Here is an 18958-nt window from a genome sequence, read left to right as displayed (position 1 = left end):
TTACCACACGTGTTAACAACTTTTTAGCAAAAAAAAGGAAAAGAACATAACCCGAGTTGCCACAGCTCACATTCACGTTTCCTGCAGGCAATTTTAGCAACATTTAAATGTATCCGCTTTTAACCCGAGTGTGTGCGCACGGCACAAAGTAGGTGCGGATGACACAGCAAGGACGCTTCTTGCACAAGAAGCGAAGAAGAAAAAAATGCCACAGACCAAATTCACCACCTTTGGTTTCCATGGTAATGAGTAAAGTGGTTCTTCGTTGTAAATGCTTCAATGGGACCGACAGTGCGACGAATGCAAATCTGGACGAAACCTTGAAGTTGGACAATTTATCGACGATTGTGAGCGATTGGATCGTCTACAAGTGAAAAATAATGATGCTCAATTTAAAAATCTATTTCCTATTTTTTATACTGATTGTCCATAAAAAAAAACTAATCCGAATTTGTTTTACAATTGGCCTAAATGGACAAAAAAGTCAAACTGACCTCCGGATAGTTTTTTTACATGAACTCCTCGGAAAATTATTGATAAAATTTTTCCAATTGTTAGGGCTATTTTAACAAGTATCAGAGATAGGCTTTTTTTTTGGTTTGTTTCATGTATTGGAGCTACTAGTGTTTTTCAAACATGGCTAAAATAAGAAATCTATATATTGAGAAGATGTTTCCAGAACATATGTTTCCAATGTAGTTCAATTGAACTATATCTGGTATTCACGACATCTGGATTATGATCTTTTTATTGCAATTGTTTCGGAATAGCTTCAAATTGTCTGATAGTTTTCCGCAATTGATAGTATAGAAGTAGAAATGATCATCAAAGTGATATTGCCAAATTATACTTAAAAAAAGTTATATAAAAATATGCCATTAAATCGTCTTTTATGAGATACAAAAGGATTTTTGTATTCTTTTTCAGCACAACCACATAGCTGTTTTTAAAGTAAAGAATTATCACGTTCAAACACTCTAAAACTGATAGATTCACTTTTATAATATTACCTAACAGTATCCAATATCATGGATTTGAGATTTTTTTTAATGATTTGATAGTAAATCCTTCAATAAACTATGCTATTAGATTTATTTGAAAATACTCGAAACAGTTCTTCATTTGACCCTCATTAAATTTAAAGATTGGTCATTTTCATTGTGTACAAATTTGCATTAGAGGCACTGTATACTTTATGAGGTAAACTTCTAAACCAAAAGCTACTTTTTCAGCTTTACAATTTAGAAATTCATATTGTACATCAACATTTGAGCAATAATTTACCTTCCAAATAATCTTCCAAGCAGATTTACTTCATCAACCTGATTGGATTTTGCTAATGCATGCTCTAACTGCTACAGCAAAGTGGTTTGCAACAGCAAATGCAAACACCAATTTTAAAATGTTTTAAAACAACCAACACAATCTCAAGCTCTCGATCTCTTCTGTTGTCGATTAGCCAACCGACCGATACAGCCGACATGTTTTCGTGGTTCAATATAAACGAGCCAATTCCTCGAAATTGTTGTTCGAGTGCTCTTCACATGCACGACACTACACGGGGACAAACGGGGGCAGGTTTGCTTTTCGGGCCACATCTGCACCGTACAGTTCTAAGTAGCCAGCTAATCGGGATAAACGAACCATGCGACTAATCGAGCGCACACAATGATCGTGCCCCACTAGCGCGGACTCACACTTGTTGGACCGTCGTCGGGATTTTCCCTTCCGTTGCTCACTTACACTGTTTACACACTAACGTTCAGTTAAAGTGAGCACTCAGTTCCGTTCCTACCCTTCGCTCCTTCACGTGCTTCCCAGTTGCAACCCTTCCAATCCCACTAGCTAAGGGTAGAAACACACACGCACACACACACATACTCTCTCCGTGGTACACTCTTGTGGAAAGTAAATAGCAAAAACCAGACATTTCAATGTCGAGGAACTGGTTTGGCGAACTAAAGCACGAACGTCATGCATGCGCCTGTCCCTGTACCACCCACCACCATCTTGAAAGGAACTACACGAGGACGGAAGGAGAATGTGTGGATCGGGACGTACGTAAGTGACATTTTTCCTTTTCTTTTTCTTGTGAGAAAATATTAAAGGCAGCCGAGCTAAGCTGTGGCAACCAACGGAAAGTGGACGAAATATGTTGTCAATCGACCGTTAAAAGGACACTCGACGTGACGTTGGAAGTTGGTGGAGACAAGGAACCGTGACCATGGGGGGACATGAAGCACTGGGGATTATCCTCGCGCTGATGACGTAAAGCGGGTGAAAGGAAACTGTGTCATCGTGTGACAGTGCGTGGTGCTGGAGCGGCACAGTGCTGTACCGGTTTTTGGTTACATGTCCTTTGACGATTTTTTTTAAATAATAAGGTGTTAAGCAAATTTAAGAAGAGTTGTTGTTTGAAGTGTTGAGGGATTAAAGTACGATTTTTTCCCATTCGAGGCCACACAGAGGATCAAATCCCATTCAGATCGACAATACAATCCTATCCAAGGATAACTATCCTATCCAAAAATAAATTATAATGCCTGGCCGTATAACTTCATAAATAGACTTATATGTAGAGTTTACACTTCATAATATAACTATCGGTTAGAAGATATATCCTTCTTTCATCCTTTGATGTGGTTCCGACTGTGCATGCCTATCGGTGATCGAGTTGTCGTTTTCTAAGAATGGTGTTAGTGATTATTGTTGTTTGTGTCGCCAGCCTCCACACCTATTGCGTACCCAGTGGTCTGCAGATGCCACCAACAACCCTTGCGGTGGCCAAATGCACGGATCCGACAATCACAGGTATTTTTTGAAAGTCACCACATATCACATGAAAGTTACATATCGCGACTGTCGTACTTCATACATCGGTATAAACATTAAATGGATATGGACTGACAAACAACGCAGGACTGACTACCATACTACGAGTAAAATCAAGTCACAGAAAGCCAGCAATAAACATGCTGCCAGAAGATATTTAAATTCCATTATGATTTTGTTAGTATAGAAATTTATAGAATAATAATCTTAGAAATCACGTCCCAATTTCAATCGGTTGTCAATCAGCCAAATTCGTAGCAAATATTTATATTTATATATTTAAATATTAAAAAAAAATTATAGATACATTGATCGGAAGGAAAGTTTTTGTTGGAGTCAAAACCATGTTTTTGAATGTCGTTGCGTCGAATCGCGTTGAATAAAATCAAATGTAAATGACCGGCGTTTGAAGCGTCATATCAAACGTCTGATAAGCACCAACAAAAATCTGTTCAGTTTCTAAGCTACCACCTAACATTCGTCCTGCACTGTACTAAATGTGTTGCGTGCCACGTCCTGTAAGCATTTGCACAAGTTTTGCTTGTTGTGTTTCACTTATCATGCTGGTCCATCCATCCAAACCTTACCATTCCATTCGCCTGTACCATGCACTGTACTGTATTTTCCGATGACACTTTACGCGAGGTTTTAGTGTCAGCAGGGTATTGCTGCATCTGTGCCTCTCGCCACGGTCATTCTTCGCCGTTTTTTTTTTCGCACGACAGCAAATTTATCATCCTTCACCAGTGTTTAGGTTTTTATTTCGGCACATTTACTACATGTCTGATTCCGTCAGCAGCAGCAGCAGCAGCAGCAGCCGAATGAATGACGTGTGTAAAAATTATCGAAGAAAAAGAAATTGAATTTTTCCTCCTGTTAAAACTTTTTCCCCATACCAGCTAGTGAAATGCTTCACGCTTAAATAAAAGATTCAGTGGAAGGCAAGGGTGGCAACAAATGGAGAGAAAATGTGATTACTATAATCCACCAAGCCAGGTAGAGGAATTCAATTTAGGCAAAACTTTTGCCTAACCTCGGGGAAAGCTATTAGGATAAGGCAGTATGTTTTTTTTTAAGTTTTCAACCCTTTACTGTTGTGCAACCCCCTTCTGATGACCGTAAATGCATCGCCACCGAAATGGTAACAGCTTCCCAGGCACGACGGTTTGGCAAGAGTGAGCCACCGTTGCTTAACATTAGCTTTCTGGCTGGTATGGTTGGTATAAGCATATGAAGCTACTTACCCGATCGTACCATTCACTTTACGCCAATCACCATAGTTTGCCGAAGGAAAGCAGCATGAAAGGAAACTGTAAAGCATTCCGATGGAGTTTGTCAGTCCTTTTTCTAAAAAAAAAAAAACACAGAATAAATACAGTTTATGTTTTACTCTCTGCCGATTCATGCCTGCGCTTCCAGTCTTTATGCCCGAAGGCGATTCGAGGCTGGGAAGCAGGGCAAGGAGCAATTGCTAAAGTTTTCCTACGGGGAAAATGTTATGCTACTCCGCCTGTGTACAATGTATTATGTTTCTATTCTCCTCTATGTGAAGTGTGCCAAAGGAGCCTTGCAGTGAACAGTGCGCGACGCGAACCTCGTTGCGATGAAGGTAATCAATCTGCAAAGAACTTTCCAGGCAATAACTCTTTGTGCACGATTTTTTCCCCTTCTACCCAATGCTCAATGTTTAAACTTTTTCACTTACTTAACTTCACATTCCGAATGGAAAGCTGTTGTCGGTGCGCTGTTGGCATCAAAAAGTTTGTACAACAGAGTCAAATAATTTTAAAATTTTGCTTCTCGCTTTCGTTTTTGAAGCAAATTCCTACGAAACTGAACCGTTGAATTGTACAGCCGAAACTCAATTTTGTTCTTTACCACGAACTGATAAAGGAACCATAATGGAGGGGAAACGTTCAGAATGTTACAGCAAATAAAATCAAACCCCATCATAACGAGTATCAAACAATAAATTCTCCACTCAGGTGAAATATGCATCTCATCCAAAAAGGCAAACGTACATCCACTTCACAAAGAGCCATAAAACGTTCAGCCGTTTAAGTTTAGCCATGTGTAGCGTTATACTGAGGTTGGGGTGCTAAAACAAATGCGCCGAAACGAACACTACACTGGTGGCAATAACTTTAAAGCTTATGGTGAGCTGCCACAGTTTAATTTTTTCGTTAGCATTTCAGAGTGGCAAAGGTATTGAAATACAAATTTTAATAAACTATTTCGATGGAATATGGACAAGGACATTTTGTGGCATAGCTTATAGTAACCTAAAGAGTATTTTGATCAACTTTGTTTATGAAATGCAGTTTCTTTGTGATCATAATTGCTAGCATGCTTTGAACATTTTTGGCCAGCTCCATTAGAAATATCTACAGCAGATAATTGAATGGGATTTAAAACGGGTGTTTAATAAAACGTTGTACGGTATAGCTTTGAAGTTTTTTATTTGAAAAATGGATCAGGAGATCAACAAATGATCGTCGTGGAAAAATTGCTAAGGCCATCAATAAAAAATGTATAGCATACAGCTTATTTGTAATGAAATATTGAATGGAGTTTTGGATCAAATCAAGGCTTCTTGTTGGTTTTACTGTCTTCTTCTTCTTCTTCTTCTTCTTTTTCCTTTGGCACTACAACCTCGAGAGGTCTCGGTCTGCCATTTCTGGCTTTCTGTGACTTGATTTTACCCGTAGCAAAGTAGTCAGCCCTGCGTACGGGGACGTCTTCCCGTCTGGGTGGAATTTGCAGCCCGGTTCTATTGTGTGAAGACCAGCGCCATTATCGCATCGGCCACCGGACTGATCCGAAGGCATACAAGGCTACAAACAGATAATCCTATTAAATGGTCATCGTAGACGATTTTCGCAATCCTAGACGCAACCCTTTGACCAGTGATGTCAATCTCATTTTGTTTCGTGGATCGGATTAACAACACATAAAAGCTTTCACTTGTCGCATGTATGTAGAGTATAATTAAATGCATAAGGGATATCAACTAAGCGTTTTCCTTGTAATAAATTGATTCAAAGAAATTGTATTCGAGATAAAGAATGGTTGCCAAGATTTTCATGTCGTTGATCGACTCGTTGATGGTAATGTCGACTTGATCGATCAAATTTTCTGAAAAGACCGATGAACTTGTCAAAAAATCCAAAAATAGTGCACGTCTTTACACTTAATTCCAGTAGTGTAGGGCAATTTAAATAAAATCGCCATTTAAAGTGGAGCAGAAAATATTCATCCAACAGTAGCACATTCGCACTGGCCCAATCTCCCTATCAGCTGTAAGGTTTTTTTGTTGCCCTCCTAACAGACCGTTTCAAACATTTTCCTCTCCCAAGGTCAGCCGTTCGATCGTTCGTTCGTTCGCACTCCATGAATTGTGATCTTGTTCGTCTGCCTTTTTTTTTTGGAGTCTACAATCCCTCACGTCAAACTTCTCACCAGCATATTATTATTCCCTTCGCACGGCCAACATGGGACTCGTTAGGTAGCGGGAATGATACCCGCGGGGACTAATGCACGAGAGGGGCATACCCAGAACTCATAACAACCGTTCGCGGACGCTTTTCATCGGAGTCATGCCGGCAGCAGCAGGCAGCACTGGCGTCAACAACACATCATCAAATATTATTGCAATCAACTGACGAGATTTCAATATTACTCCCATGCGGGACATGAAAGGAAAAAAGGCGGAAGTCGAGGAAAGAAAGCATGCGGGGGGGAGGGGGGGGGGGTTAAGGAAAAAAAATATGCTCACCTCCAAAAACCCGTAGTAAACCCGGCTTTTGATGGTTTCCAATTTCTGGCGCACATCAAACCGCGTGGCTGGAACGAGCGCGCGCGCCCCACCGGATCCATCAGTCGCCGCCCGAAAATGTGTTATGTGCGACCGTCTTTATTTACCTTTCAACATTTGTCATCATTTTCGTGATCAAAACGGAACCGTGGAACCGAAAATCCGTGCGTTCGCTGCTCCTCTTCACCATCTCAGCTCAGCTTTTTGATGTTGTCACCACTACCGGGAGCGAGCATGCGTTTGGGGGGGCCACCCAGTGTGTCAGACTCAACTCGGCAGTCCCGGGAGGCGGAGAACTGGGTCCAGGGTGTGCAACAATTAATTAGGAATTCTGCATAACTTTTCCAATCATCCCGTGCCCCCATCAGAAGGTTTTTCGGACCCGCGTATCCATTTCGGAGCCGTCGATAAAATATGCAAACTCTTGCCGGTGTTTGTTTCTGGGGAGTTTCGGGTGATGGAAAGTGTCCCCCTTTTTCCGTTGTGTTTAAGCCAGGCGATAAATGAAAGATAGCATCGTTGCGTGAAAATTCCTGCCAAGAAAAACAAAAACGCTACCATACCGTCTCATGGGTTCTAACCTTAAAAAACACATCGCCACCTTCGCGCTAAAGTAGTTCGGGGTTACGCTCATTGTTTGGCGTTGCTCCAGTGTGAAGATAAAAGCCAGGCTATGGTGCTGGGCTTCAAATGGGGTTTGTTTCTGCTAAAGCTTTCATACTTTTGGCAGTGGATCTGTGTAAGCTGCTACCAAAAGAAACACTATATATATAGGTCACATAACAACACAACATCACGTCAACTTCATCCCGCCCGAACGATCGTACAAACACCTGTTCTAATCCCAAACCGGAGCACCCGGCGAACAATGGCGTCTGGCGTCTGGGCACTACTGCTGTTCGCTTTTCGCTCCGATAGTTGTAAATCCCAACCCGGGTGTGGCGCTTCCCCTTGTTACATTCCCCTTCCTCTTCCGTTTCTTTCTAGCTAGCTTTGTAGTTTTAAAGACTTACAAAATGGGACATAACCCTCCCCCCACTGTCCCGGCTTGACGTCCTGTCCTGTGGCACACTTTCGAGTTCGAGTACCGGTTTCGGAATGCTTTTGTACATCTTCGACCGCTTCAACATCTCCACACGATCCTTGGAACACTTGGAAGGAAGATTGTGAGCTGGGGAGGATTGTGTCTGGAAGGGTGCCCAAACAACAATGCGGAAAGTTATGCAATGGAGATCAGGTTGAAGTCCTCCATTGTTCGGACAGCAAATGCAGCAAATTGTTTGTGCACTGTGCTGCTGCTGAGAGTCAGCTGTCAAATGATGGGTTGCTAGATGCGGTCTCTGTCGCTCACCATGGCAACAATGTACCACGTTTGGCTTTGACGTTTGTGGGCGTTTTCAAATTTGAGGAGCGAATGGGACTGCAATTATGATGCAAAAGAGATTTGACAGTCGCTTATCAAACTCACCCGGATCGGGTCTGGACGGGCTGGACTGGCTGGCACCTCTTATCTGCATCCTGTAACCCAGCTCGTGGAGAGTCTCGCTCAGGAGACGCGTGGTGGAAACGTTTTCACGTTGTTTTAATTTCAAATTTGATTTCAAACTCATCCACGTGGAAGCTGGCATGGCAGTTGCTGCAGCCAGCCGCTCCGTCATCTTCGCCGAGATGGCAATTGTTAACGATTGCTGTGCACTTTCCAAGGACCAAGCAAACATAAATTTCCTACACTCTAAGGCTCCAGCATCAGTGCCCCCCTGATCGTCTGATTCATCTGTGTCAAATGAATATTTATAACCTGCAGCAGCATCCAGTCCAACGCCCAGCTAGAAGTGTTTAGTCCAAGCCTTCCAGGCCATGCAAAAATGATAATCGATGCATTATTGATTTAAAACGTTACCGGCAATCCAAAACCTGACCAACGCTGCAATCGGATTTACGTGGAGAAAGTATTAAAAAGTTCCGAACTTTCAACACTCCCTCTGCAAATTTATTCCATTTGCCTATCATTCTCCAATCAAAACTAATTTAAACACACCCGGGACAACTAACAATGTAAGTGTCTTTGTGTGTGTGTGTTGTTGGTATTTGTATTAGGGTTACACCCCGGTTTTTTTGCCACTGTAACCGATCGATCGATACTGTAGAAGCGGGATTGACGCTTGGAAAAGCAATTTTATGCCAATCAAAGGCTCTTTAATTTAAACCCATCAACCCCATAATCGATAACGCGTGGATCCCTCAGGATCCGGCTCACTCACTCACTCACGTCAGATCCGGACACGTTCGGGGTATAGGCTGCAGGGAAAGTGTTTGCAGCAATTCGATCCAGCCACAATCTAACGCCAATCCAGCGCCAACACGTGGTGCCAGAGATGTGGGCCGCTTTTTCCCCGCGGAATATTGTTCGGTGGTAGAATATTCTTCGCTTACTTTCTCTTCTAAGGGGGCTTTCTTTTTTTCGACTGGAAGACGGCTCGTTAGTGGTGCTTTAAAAGGCTATGTAGGATATTGGTGCAAAATCCAAGCAATTCTGATTGTCTCCATCTAAATCGACCGAAAGAAGGACGAAATGAGCAACGAAACAATTCAAAAGGACCAGTTCGCTTTTCTTCAGTGAGCTTTCGCTTTTTCCTTGCTCTCCGTGTGTGTTAGCTTTTGTTGAACTTTTCTGTTCTTGTGGGTGTGTGTGTGTGTGTAGACTTTTTTCCTGTTTTCTTTTTTGTTACAATTTAAATCTAATTCTTACACACTGTTTAATGCGTGTGCGTGTGTGTGCGTATGCTTGTTTGTTTGTTTTTTGGGGACTTTTTTCCATCGCCTGCCCTGCACCAAAGTTCAAGCAAGTGAGGCGGCGTACGGGCAGCAAGGAACCGAAATCGAGTTAAAGGCGAAGCCACCGAAGAAAGCGAAATTGCTTCGTACCTCTCGAGCGGCAGAAGCACGAGACATGACCCTTCTCAAAGTGATCCTGCATATTTATCGTGCTTGATTTTGTTTTTAAAGCATTTTGGTTTGTTTGTTTTTTCTTCTTCTTCTTTTTGCTATGGGGTCTACCCCACTTCCACCTTCAGTTTCATTTTCCACCACAAACCTGCTGTTGGCGCAATTCAGACAATGCGTTTGGGAATGTTGTTTCCTGCTGCAAGGTACAGGGTTTTATATGTTTTTTGTTTCGCCTTCACCAACCCCAAGCCAGCGCATGATTATGAATAAGTTTCGTGTTGAAGATGGAGCCGAAATTGGCAGATCTCCCCCCCCCCCCACCATCCCCACTAACAAAATGTAATCATTGGAGTGTGTAAGAGCACAGAAGGGGGAGGCAGGATGGGAAGCGAAACAGCAAGAAGCATACATTAATGTTTAATGTTAAGGCGTTCGTAGCATCAATTCATCAACGGCGTGTTGTTTTTCCGTCCAGAAAAAAAACAGGACGCTCCCCTTTTTGTGTGACGATTTGTGCGAATGTATTTTTGAACAGGGGCCTGGAAAATTGTTTGTCGGAAAGCTTAGGTAGTGCTGGTGGTTGCTGCTTTGACCTTTCGATGCGGGAAAACGGGATTGTTTTTTATGGAATTTAATTGTAAGGATATGTTATGATGTTTTGGGGCCGTTTTCAAGAATTTTTTAATCGTCTTATAATTAAACATTTTGAGAGGCTTGATATCAAATTCCTGTTGCAGCGTTTTCTCTCGGAGCATGAAGTAATTATTCAGCTATGTCGTATAGAGTCTTTAATGAATGTAAGTAAAACAATATATGTGGGATATAAGCTTCTAAAATTTAAAAATTTTTTAACGATACTAACTGTTCCGATATGAGTTACTGAACAACGTTTTGGTGAAGGTTTTTTTAATTTTTAATTGTATTTATACTGTAAAGAGCATCCCGGTGGTAGAGGCGATAACAGCGCCGGTCTTCATACGGCAGGACCGTAGTTCAAAACCCTTTCGGACTGCTTCGCCGTAGTGAGGACTGACTATCCAATAGCGTGGTATCAACCAGTCTGGTGAACAAAAAATGGCTGGCATTACCTTAAGGGGCCGTTAGGCCAAAGAAGAAGACGAAGTAACAAATCTTTTTTTTTCTTACTAATCGTAAAAGAAATTATTAATTCACCCTCGCGTCTATTGAACTAAATGCAATTGAGCACTTTTTCGCGTAACTTTCTTCTTACGTCTAGCATTCGCTTTCAACCAACCCGATACCCGGCGCTCGAGACGAAGCAATCGATTTATTAGCACCGGCCTAAAATAATGGCAATCTTTTCACCTCTTTTTCCCATAATTATGGGTGGTCGGAGGATAGACCGAAAAAAAAGGTTAATAATCGGGCTCTTATACGCGCCGACTTCCAAACTCGCTCATTTACATTTTAGGTGGGCTCGTCCATCCAGCATCCAGCGAAGGTGATGCTGATCTTTCTCCAAGCGCTTGAACCACGGGAAGGGAGGGGAAGCTTTTATGGTTCTTTGGTTAGGCTATTTTTATGGCAAACACGCGGCTCGACGCTTTTATGAGCTGACGACCGAGTCACGGGTATACCACTGGGAAGATCGAATGCTTGAAGGAACCTGCTTTTTTATTTGTTGATTCAGTATTTTAGCATCTAAGAATCCACATCCATTGGTTTTGGAAATCACGACCAATCTGAATAAAGTTCCGAAACTCTAAAAACCCCGCATGGAGTAGCTAGCGGGATAATAAAAGCTCCGGTTTTTATTCGTCGTTCACTGTCTGTAGCATCAAAACCAATGAAACAGCTGTTTTCAGCATCCTGCGCGAAAGCATGCCGATTGTGAACGAGGATCCGGCCCGGGTAGTAAATGGAGATGGTTTTACTCCTTTTTAATGACTGGCGGACAATTTTTCCACTTCTCTTTAACAGCGCCCATACTCTTCCTTTCGAGGCTGCCGACCATCTGTTATCATTCTCATGGATAGCTTTCGCCGTACCGAACGGTGTGTTGGGAAGCATTTCCTTTCTCCTTGACCCTGTTTTCCGCCTCCTTACCCACCAAGAAGGACATCGTCTGTAAATAGATCCACCGATCTGTTCCCTTTGATTTGATTCCAACATTAGGACACCGGCAAGGGACACAATACTTCCCTGCTGCGAAACTCACTTTCAACTCTCGCTTCCCATTTCGGTGGAAAAACTTCCCTCAGGATCCACGGAAATCCGGCAAGGGAGAGTTTCGAATAACCCACGAGGGTTATTGCTCTACATTCGTTGCCTACATCGCTGAAGTTTTTGGTCGGAAAATGAGACGACTGAGGTGGGCCATGGATGCCAGATGCTTGGTGTCTGAGCATCCTCACGTAACTTGGTACACGCGATTCTTTGTCCCCTCCACAAAATGGCCTCTACCATGCACGGCGGGGAATCGGATCAAGCTGCACGCGTACGCATGCGCCATCTCGTGGTCGTACGACGAACCGAACCGAACGAACACAAACCCCGAAAGCTTTCGTGTCCGTGCCGGAGATCATCGGGTATCCGTTCGCAGGCAAAGCTTTCGCAAACCATTCCATTCTCGAAAGTAGTAGCAGCGTAGTAGTAGCGCGTCGACCATCGTCCATCCGGTGCCGGTGGATTTAAGTGAGCACCCGTGCTGGTAACGTTGTTGCCGCCAACTTTGTTGTTGTCTGTGTCGAGGGCTTCTGGTGCTTCTCGCTCTCGGTGCAGAATACACCATCCGGTGGGCTAATGTTGTGTGCTATAGCAACCGAACGCCTGCTGCGAACGCGTATGAAAGTGAAGTGACAGTGAAAGGAGCATCCAAGCAAACAAACAGCCCCACCACACACAGTCTCAAGCCCATTGTCAGCTGAGTGGAGTGCGTGTGTGTGTGTTTGCGTTTAACACGTGCAAGGATAAGTGTTTGCACGGTGTAGCGCCGGGTGCCAAACTCGTCCTGCGAACGAACGCACAAGGATTGTTTTAATTGATTCTGGTGAAATTTTTCGCACAACAGCTCGCAAAGCCCGATACCAAGCCGAAGTGCGTACCTACGTATATTACCAGCGCAAACAGCAGGGTGCTTTCGTGTGCTTTCACCTAGAACGCGCGGCGGACCGGCATGCACGGAATCGATTTCTAATTTTTCGACACCACAAAAGAAGTGCCGATAAACGTGGTGAGCATTGTAGTTGCGTGGCGTGTGTTTTCTCCCATCGATCGATCAGTGTGTGCAGTGTGTTTTGTGCGGGCACGAGAAACCGGAGCTAAAGGCAACGTCAATATAAATTAAGGAATTTGATAAAACTACACCAAGGCACGCAAATGGCAGTGAATATGCGTTATTAAATTCTGCAAACAAAGCACCACCCAAAACCACCCATTGGATGGATGGATTGGTGTTCGATTTTCTCCGAAATCGGAAATTTCTACAACCCATCACGTACAGCCATCGTACTGTCTTGCTATCGGTAGATTGAGCTTAACACGAACCGAAAGTTCCGATCCCATTTTCAAAAGGATTTGAGCGCCACGTGTGACCAATCCAATCCAATCATCAAAACTTGCCCAAACTGCTTATACTTCCAGCTTCCGTGGATCAACGTGGCTTTTGTTTGTTTTGTGTGCGTGTGAAGCCTCCCCTTTTTTTCGTTTCTTGTCGTCAAGTGTCCACTACGGGGAGCATGTGCGTTGTTAAATGCTTCATCGACAGCGACCACCAGCAGCAGCATCAGCAGCAACAACATTTGCGACAATAACCAGTGCTACCGGCAGCAGCGTACCAACCGCACGTGCAAAGCTAGTTATTTCCATTCCATCACCATTTCGAAAGGATTTGCCACAAATGAAAACACCAAGAGAGCCACCATAGTCATCTACCCGACTGGTAAGTCCGAAACGGATTTTGCCCAGTTTGCCTTCCTAATCTTACCACCATCCCCGTACTCAACTCCGCCGGCATACAGTGGCCCCCGAGACGGTGATCATACCGATAGTGTCCTGCATCATTGGCTTTCCCATCCTGGCGCTGCTGGTGATATGCTGCCTGCGGCGACGGGCCAAACTGGCCCGAGATCGGGACCGACGGCGGAACATCGACCTACAGGATCATGCAGTCAGTCTGGTGCGAATTAATGCCATACATAGGTTCAGTGAGTTGACACGTAGATATAAGCAAAAAGTCCTGTGGCTAACTACGCAACAAAAAATAACCACTATCACTTCTCACGCCTTGCCCATTCAAAGCATCACACACACACACACACACAGACATCCTAGATGCACAACATAACCATCATCTATTATCATCGAAGAAGTCTTTGGAATTTCTTTTCCATTTCTCCTCTTCAAAGTTGAGTGTTTGTTTATTGTTGGTGTGTAGCTACTACTTCTTGACAACCATGATCGTCAACGTCACCTTGGATCATTGTTGGTGCATTTACATCACGCTTTTCTTGGATTAAGCAACCGAGGCCTACTAAGATGTTGCTTTCTTCATAACTTCCCAAGGGAATGTAGAATAGTGATGTAGTACTTTTACGCCCGGGATATTTCTCCCTGGACTGCGGGTAGACTTATCTCCAAGCATTCAACCATTCACCGGGTTCGGTTTTTGAGCTGACGGGTAGCTTGTAATCTGAGTCTCGGTCACCACCTCGGGATGCTTTGTAGGCCTTATTAAGCCACAAAGTCAGCATCAATGTGCCCTAAGGCTCGACAGGCGTCCAATTTACCCCAACCCGGCCGACCGACGTCTAGGTACAATGTTTATTACAGTGTTTTCCTTTTTAATAAAGGACCATCGTATCGTCCTTTAACTTTAACGCACACAAAGGCAAACGTAAGTGTACATTGTAATATTTCAAAGGGTTTGGCTCCCTCCTTTTTAATCCCTTTCGCACGTTCTGGGGTTCCCTCGGTCATGAAGTAATTTGAGCGTTGGTGCTTCGGCCACGTTAAGTTCACGTTGAGTTATTTATGCCGTAATAGGAATCTCTAGAAAGGAATCACACACAAAAAAGCGGAGAGAACAAGAGAGAGAGACACGCGCGCTGTAAAGCAAAATAAGGATTAATTGAAGCTGTGAAAGGGATACCTTTTCTGTGCCTGTCAGCACAGCACTAAATGAGAAAATTTGTATTAAAAATTACGAGCCTTGCCAAGACCGGGGAGGACAATGCGGAGAGTTTGTATTAAGTATGTTTAAATTTTAATTTGGGTTTTTTTCGCTTGTGCGCTAAAACCCATCCAGACATCTGTTGAAATTCACAATAAATTCTCGGACGTGGCAAGTATTTACGTCCCACCATGCCTATCTACCTGTTGAAGGAGTGCGTTTAACAATTTATGAAACCTGGCGCAAGAAAAAAAACAAAAATCATTACGAGCATGGTTTGCGTGAGCGTTTTTCGCTCCTTTTATCCATCCCCCGAAACAGTTCCTCAGGCTAGGAACCTTTTTTTCCACGATCCCATAATTACCAAGCTACCGGTGGCGAGTTGATTTGCTGACCTTCCCGCGACGGGGATGAGACGAAGGAATGGTGTCCAAATCCTTTTGCCATTGAGCCCTCTCCCCCAAAAAAAGGGGTTTAATTCTCTTTTGGGGTTTCCTTCTGCACGTTATCCAATAAACGCGCGACCGGCCGTCGGCCGTGGCAAACGTTTATTGATCCCCGTTTTTCCGCGCGTGGTTTTCATTAGTTCGTCCTTTTTTTTTGGAGGGTAAAGTGTAAACCATTGGTGTGGCTCAGTTGACACTTGGAAGGTGCAGCAGAAAGCTTTAACACTTGAGAGTTTAGGTGCGATAGGTCGGTGTTTGATTAGGATTGATGGTACCGTGTTGTGGAATAAGATGAAAGAGAAACTAATCTCTTTTATTTGATACATTTAATCAATGTTGAAAGTACAAACTTTAATTTACTTGGACCGCCCTTAATTACTTCCAACCTGTTAAATCGCTCAGTCAGCATCCAGCAGTAGCTTCCCGTTCTGGATGTTACGATTCGAATGTAAACATAATCATCTAATGATAAATTCACTCAATTGTTTGCGCTTACGACTCGAGCGAGATCGATTGGCATCGATTAATTAAGATAACTGATGTACGGGCACGCAGAAATTGGCTAACGCATTTTGCAAAACGGTGGTTAACCACCATCGGATGGAGATTTCATTCGCTCGCCCAATCCCACCAAAGCCAAACCAATAAAGCATCCACTCTAGGTGGTTCTTTAAATAGATAAATTGGTAGTATTGCAACCAATAAATTGATTCTGGTATTTACATTGGTAAGTGTGAAATTCGAAACGATCAAGCTCTGTTTTTTTGCCACAAGCTCTGATAGGCAGCTTCAACCGGACGAGCTTAAATACAATGAGTACACCTCAATCAATACACCACACACGCTTTATTACAAACATGTAAATAATGTAAAAATACTGCTTCAAACATGCCACTTTGTTGCGCTTTCGCTTCGCTTCACCGTACACATTAGAATGAAGTCAATCAATTATACTTTCAAACCCATTTGGCGGTACAGCATCGACGGTACAGTTGGCTGCTTCAAACTGCTATTATAATTATCATAGATTTTTAAAGATTAACACCGACACAATAAGCGCCCATCTGGTAGTACGTTCGCGAGTTGTGCTATGCTGCACCCCAAAAATAAAGAAACTCTAATTACAGCTCTAGCCACACACCTGTACATAGACTCCCTCCAGCCCACATTACATTACACATAAAGCGTAATCGTAAATGCCAAACGGTAATCTAAATTCAATTTCGCTTTTTAAAAAAACTGATGCTAGCACGCTCCAGGGTGCTTGCTATCCAGATGGCATCTTTCAGCATAGCGCGCGTAAGAATGCACTTCGAACACGCTTATCACCTAGCAGCAAGCTTATGTTAATGCGATGAAAATTGCCCCTGCACGTATGCACGTTTAGTGTTTGCTGCATACGGGCGCAACAACCAAAAAAGAGAACGATAACGTTTAATGCTACTACGTCTGCTACTGCTACTACTTCTGGTTACCAACGTTACCGCAGCTCACTTTGCTAACTAATTTCGCTTTTTCATCTCTTTCTCTCTCTCTCTCTCTCTCTCTCTCTCTCTCTCTCTCTCTTTCTCTCTTTCTATCACCCGTGTTTTCCTTCCTCTTTTTCACGAACCGTCTCTATTGGTTACGGGGGTTGTTCTCGGGGGGTGTGTGTGTGTGTGTTCCTATGTTTTTACATATCTTCCCATCCATTCTCCAAAACAGATTACAATGCCACGCGAGCTGTCAGTTTGTGTTCTGAGAGAAGTATAAGCCACAGCATACCTTCGCTGGAGCTGGACACGATCCTTGAGGAAACGCTCTGCTCGGTGGAGGTGTAGCGTAATAGAATGTGTGTGTGTGTCTGTGGTCAATGTGACCGCGTCCTGCTGACCCCTTTACCCTGGTGTGGCTGTGTTGCCCTAAACATTAAATGTGCATTTCCTGATTTCCTTTCGCTATTTTCTAAAACCAAACGTAAGCAAAAATGTACACCCTCCGCATGAGCTGGAACTGGAGGAGCTTTTCAAACCTCGCGATTGGTGGTGAGTTTCATACGGGCAAAATGAGCTTTTCGAGTGAACGCAATCAAATCTGATGCTCGTCGTAATTGTGTCCTCCCATTTTTTGTGTGTCCTTTTTCTGCCTTTCAGGTTTATACGAGGAAGCTGATGCCTCACTATTACTGTCGGGATGAAGTCAACGCGATCTCAACTCAATCCACGGTGGGGAAGCAATCCTGCTTTCGCCAGCGAAATGAATAGAACTGAATGTTATAGAAAGCATAGAATTAACCCTCCCAAAAAAACCCCCCTGTATTCACAAAACCGTGTACGTGTAATCGTACACACGCTCCAGGGTCACCATCTGTAACGTGTAACAATCCTTGAATGCTTTAAACGAATCCAACGAACCGTATAGTAGTAGGTACTAGGTACTGCGCGTACTCGTAGTGGATGAACCATATCGGTATGGTAGTGCTGTGAACGTGAGACCACACTTTTTCCTCAGATAGCCTTTTTCCCCATTACAAACAGCCTAGCTGGCTGTAGTGTAGTTTAAGACGAGAGGCAAAAAATAACAGAAACTAGACGATCTTTCTACAAAGTTCTGCTGTGCGAGGGGGGGTGAAAATATAAGCTAGTGTCACCCTCTTGTGCTAGGAATGCTTTAAAATCATATCCAACTTTATCGTTCCAACTCTCTCATGTGCACCGTTTCAGGAAGAGTGTGTTGCAACAGCATCCCAGAAACCGAAACAAAAAATGGTAGATTTCCTAGAAATTTCCCTTTCAACCTATCTCAACAGAAACTCGCGCGTCAACCGCCATTCAGAAAAGCATATCAGGCTGCTGTTAAGAGGAACCAATCATCCTTACAACGTCCGTACACAATTTTATACCACACCAAGCTCGTACAAGGCTAGATTTGTGCAATGAAACGAAATTTCCTAGGATACAACAAGCAAACAAACAGACTTTCCCATATCAAATGTACTATCGTTTTTCGTAACGAGCATAGAAAAAGAGAGCTTTTACCGGTTGATCGTATGATCGAAATCATTATCCCAAAGTGGAAGCACGTGCCCCATCATTACCCGGTACCCAGACAAAACGAACAATCTAGTAAGTTAATTGCGAATATATACACGTACCCAAGTAGGCAATGGAATACTCGGACAGCTGCTTTGATCAGCACCTGTGTCAAAACTGCACTAACGCATCAAAGGCGTTGTTAGCTTTAGTAGACGTTGCGAACGTCAGTACAGGGGCGGAGAATCAAGTTTTCCAACCACAGCAAGCGGAACATCATCCATGTTTGTGTGCTTCAGTGTAGTAGTAGTTAAATGTAGTGTCGTAGTATGTGTAGTGCTGTATATACGAGTAATCGGAACCAACCGGAAAAGGATGTGCAACCCTCAAGTGTGGAGAGGATGCTTCTGAGCTATAATTTAGATGTAAAAGTGAAACTCCATCCAGCGAAAATCATCCAAAACCAAATCCCAGTGAACCTAGCGCAACGGTGTGACGTGTTGCTAGGTCTGCCGCCAGCTGGTAAATTGAAACATATCGAGGTCCCGGTTGTTTTTTTTTTCGGGTTGCCGTGTCTTTGACCAGACCCGTTTTCGATGCATCGTACTTTTATATACAGCTCGCCCGGCATCTTTTCCCACCATTCCGCTCCCTCACCATTCCGAACGATAATTCATCCCCATAGCTCCCTCATCATCACCCACCCAGTGCTTGTTGCGGCCGCTACAGTGTAGCCAAAGCAAAGACAAATAAAGGTATGTGATTTGTGTAAAGTTGA

At 43.4% G+C, this 18958-nt stretch overlaps 1 protein-coding gene across 1 annotated transcript in view; it reads left to right on the top strand.

The window, feature by feature from the left end:
* LOC118502441 overlaps window positions 1-18958 on the top strand; it is a 20883-nt gene extending 1925 nt beyond the window's left edge. Inside the window, exons 2-5 of the mRNA XM_036034669.1 lie at window positions 13243-13493; window positions 13573-13758; window positions 16874-17193; window positions 17302-18958. Coding sequence (XP_035890562.1) covers window positions 13243-13493; window positions 13573-13758; window positions 16874-16989 — 553 coding nt within the window. The 3' untranslated portion in view covers window positions 16990-17193; window positions 17302-18958. The remainder of the gene's footprint in view (window positions 1-13242; window positions 13494-13572; window positions 13759-16873; window positions 17194-17301) is intronic.

The sequence above is a fragment of the Anopheles stephensi genome, chromosome 2 (assembly GCF_013141755.1).
Source record: "Anopheles stephensi strain Indian chromosome 2, UCI_ANSTEP_V1.0, whole genome shotgun sequence".
NCBI classification, from domain to species: Eukaryota; Metazoa; Arthropoda; class Insecta; order Diptera; family Culicidae; genus Anopheles; species Anopheles stephensi.
This window is presented reverse-complemented; position numbering and strand designations above follow the sequence as displayed.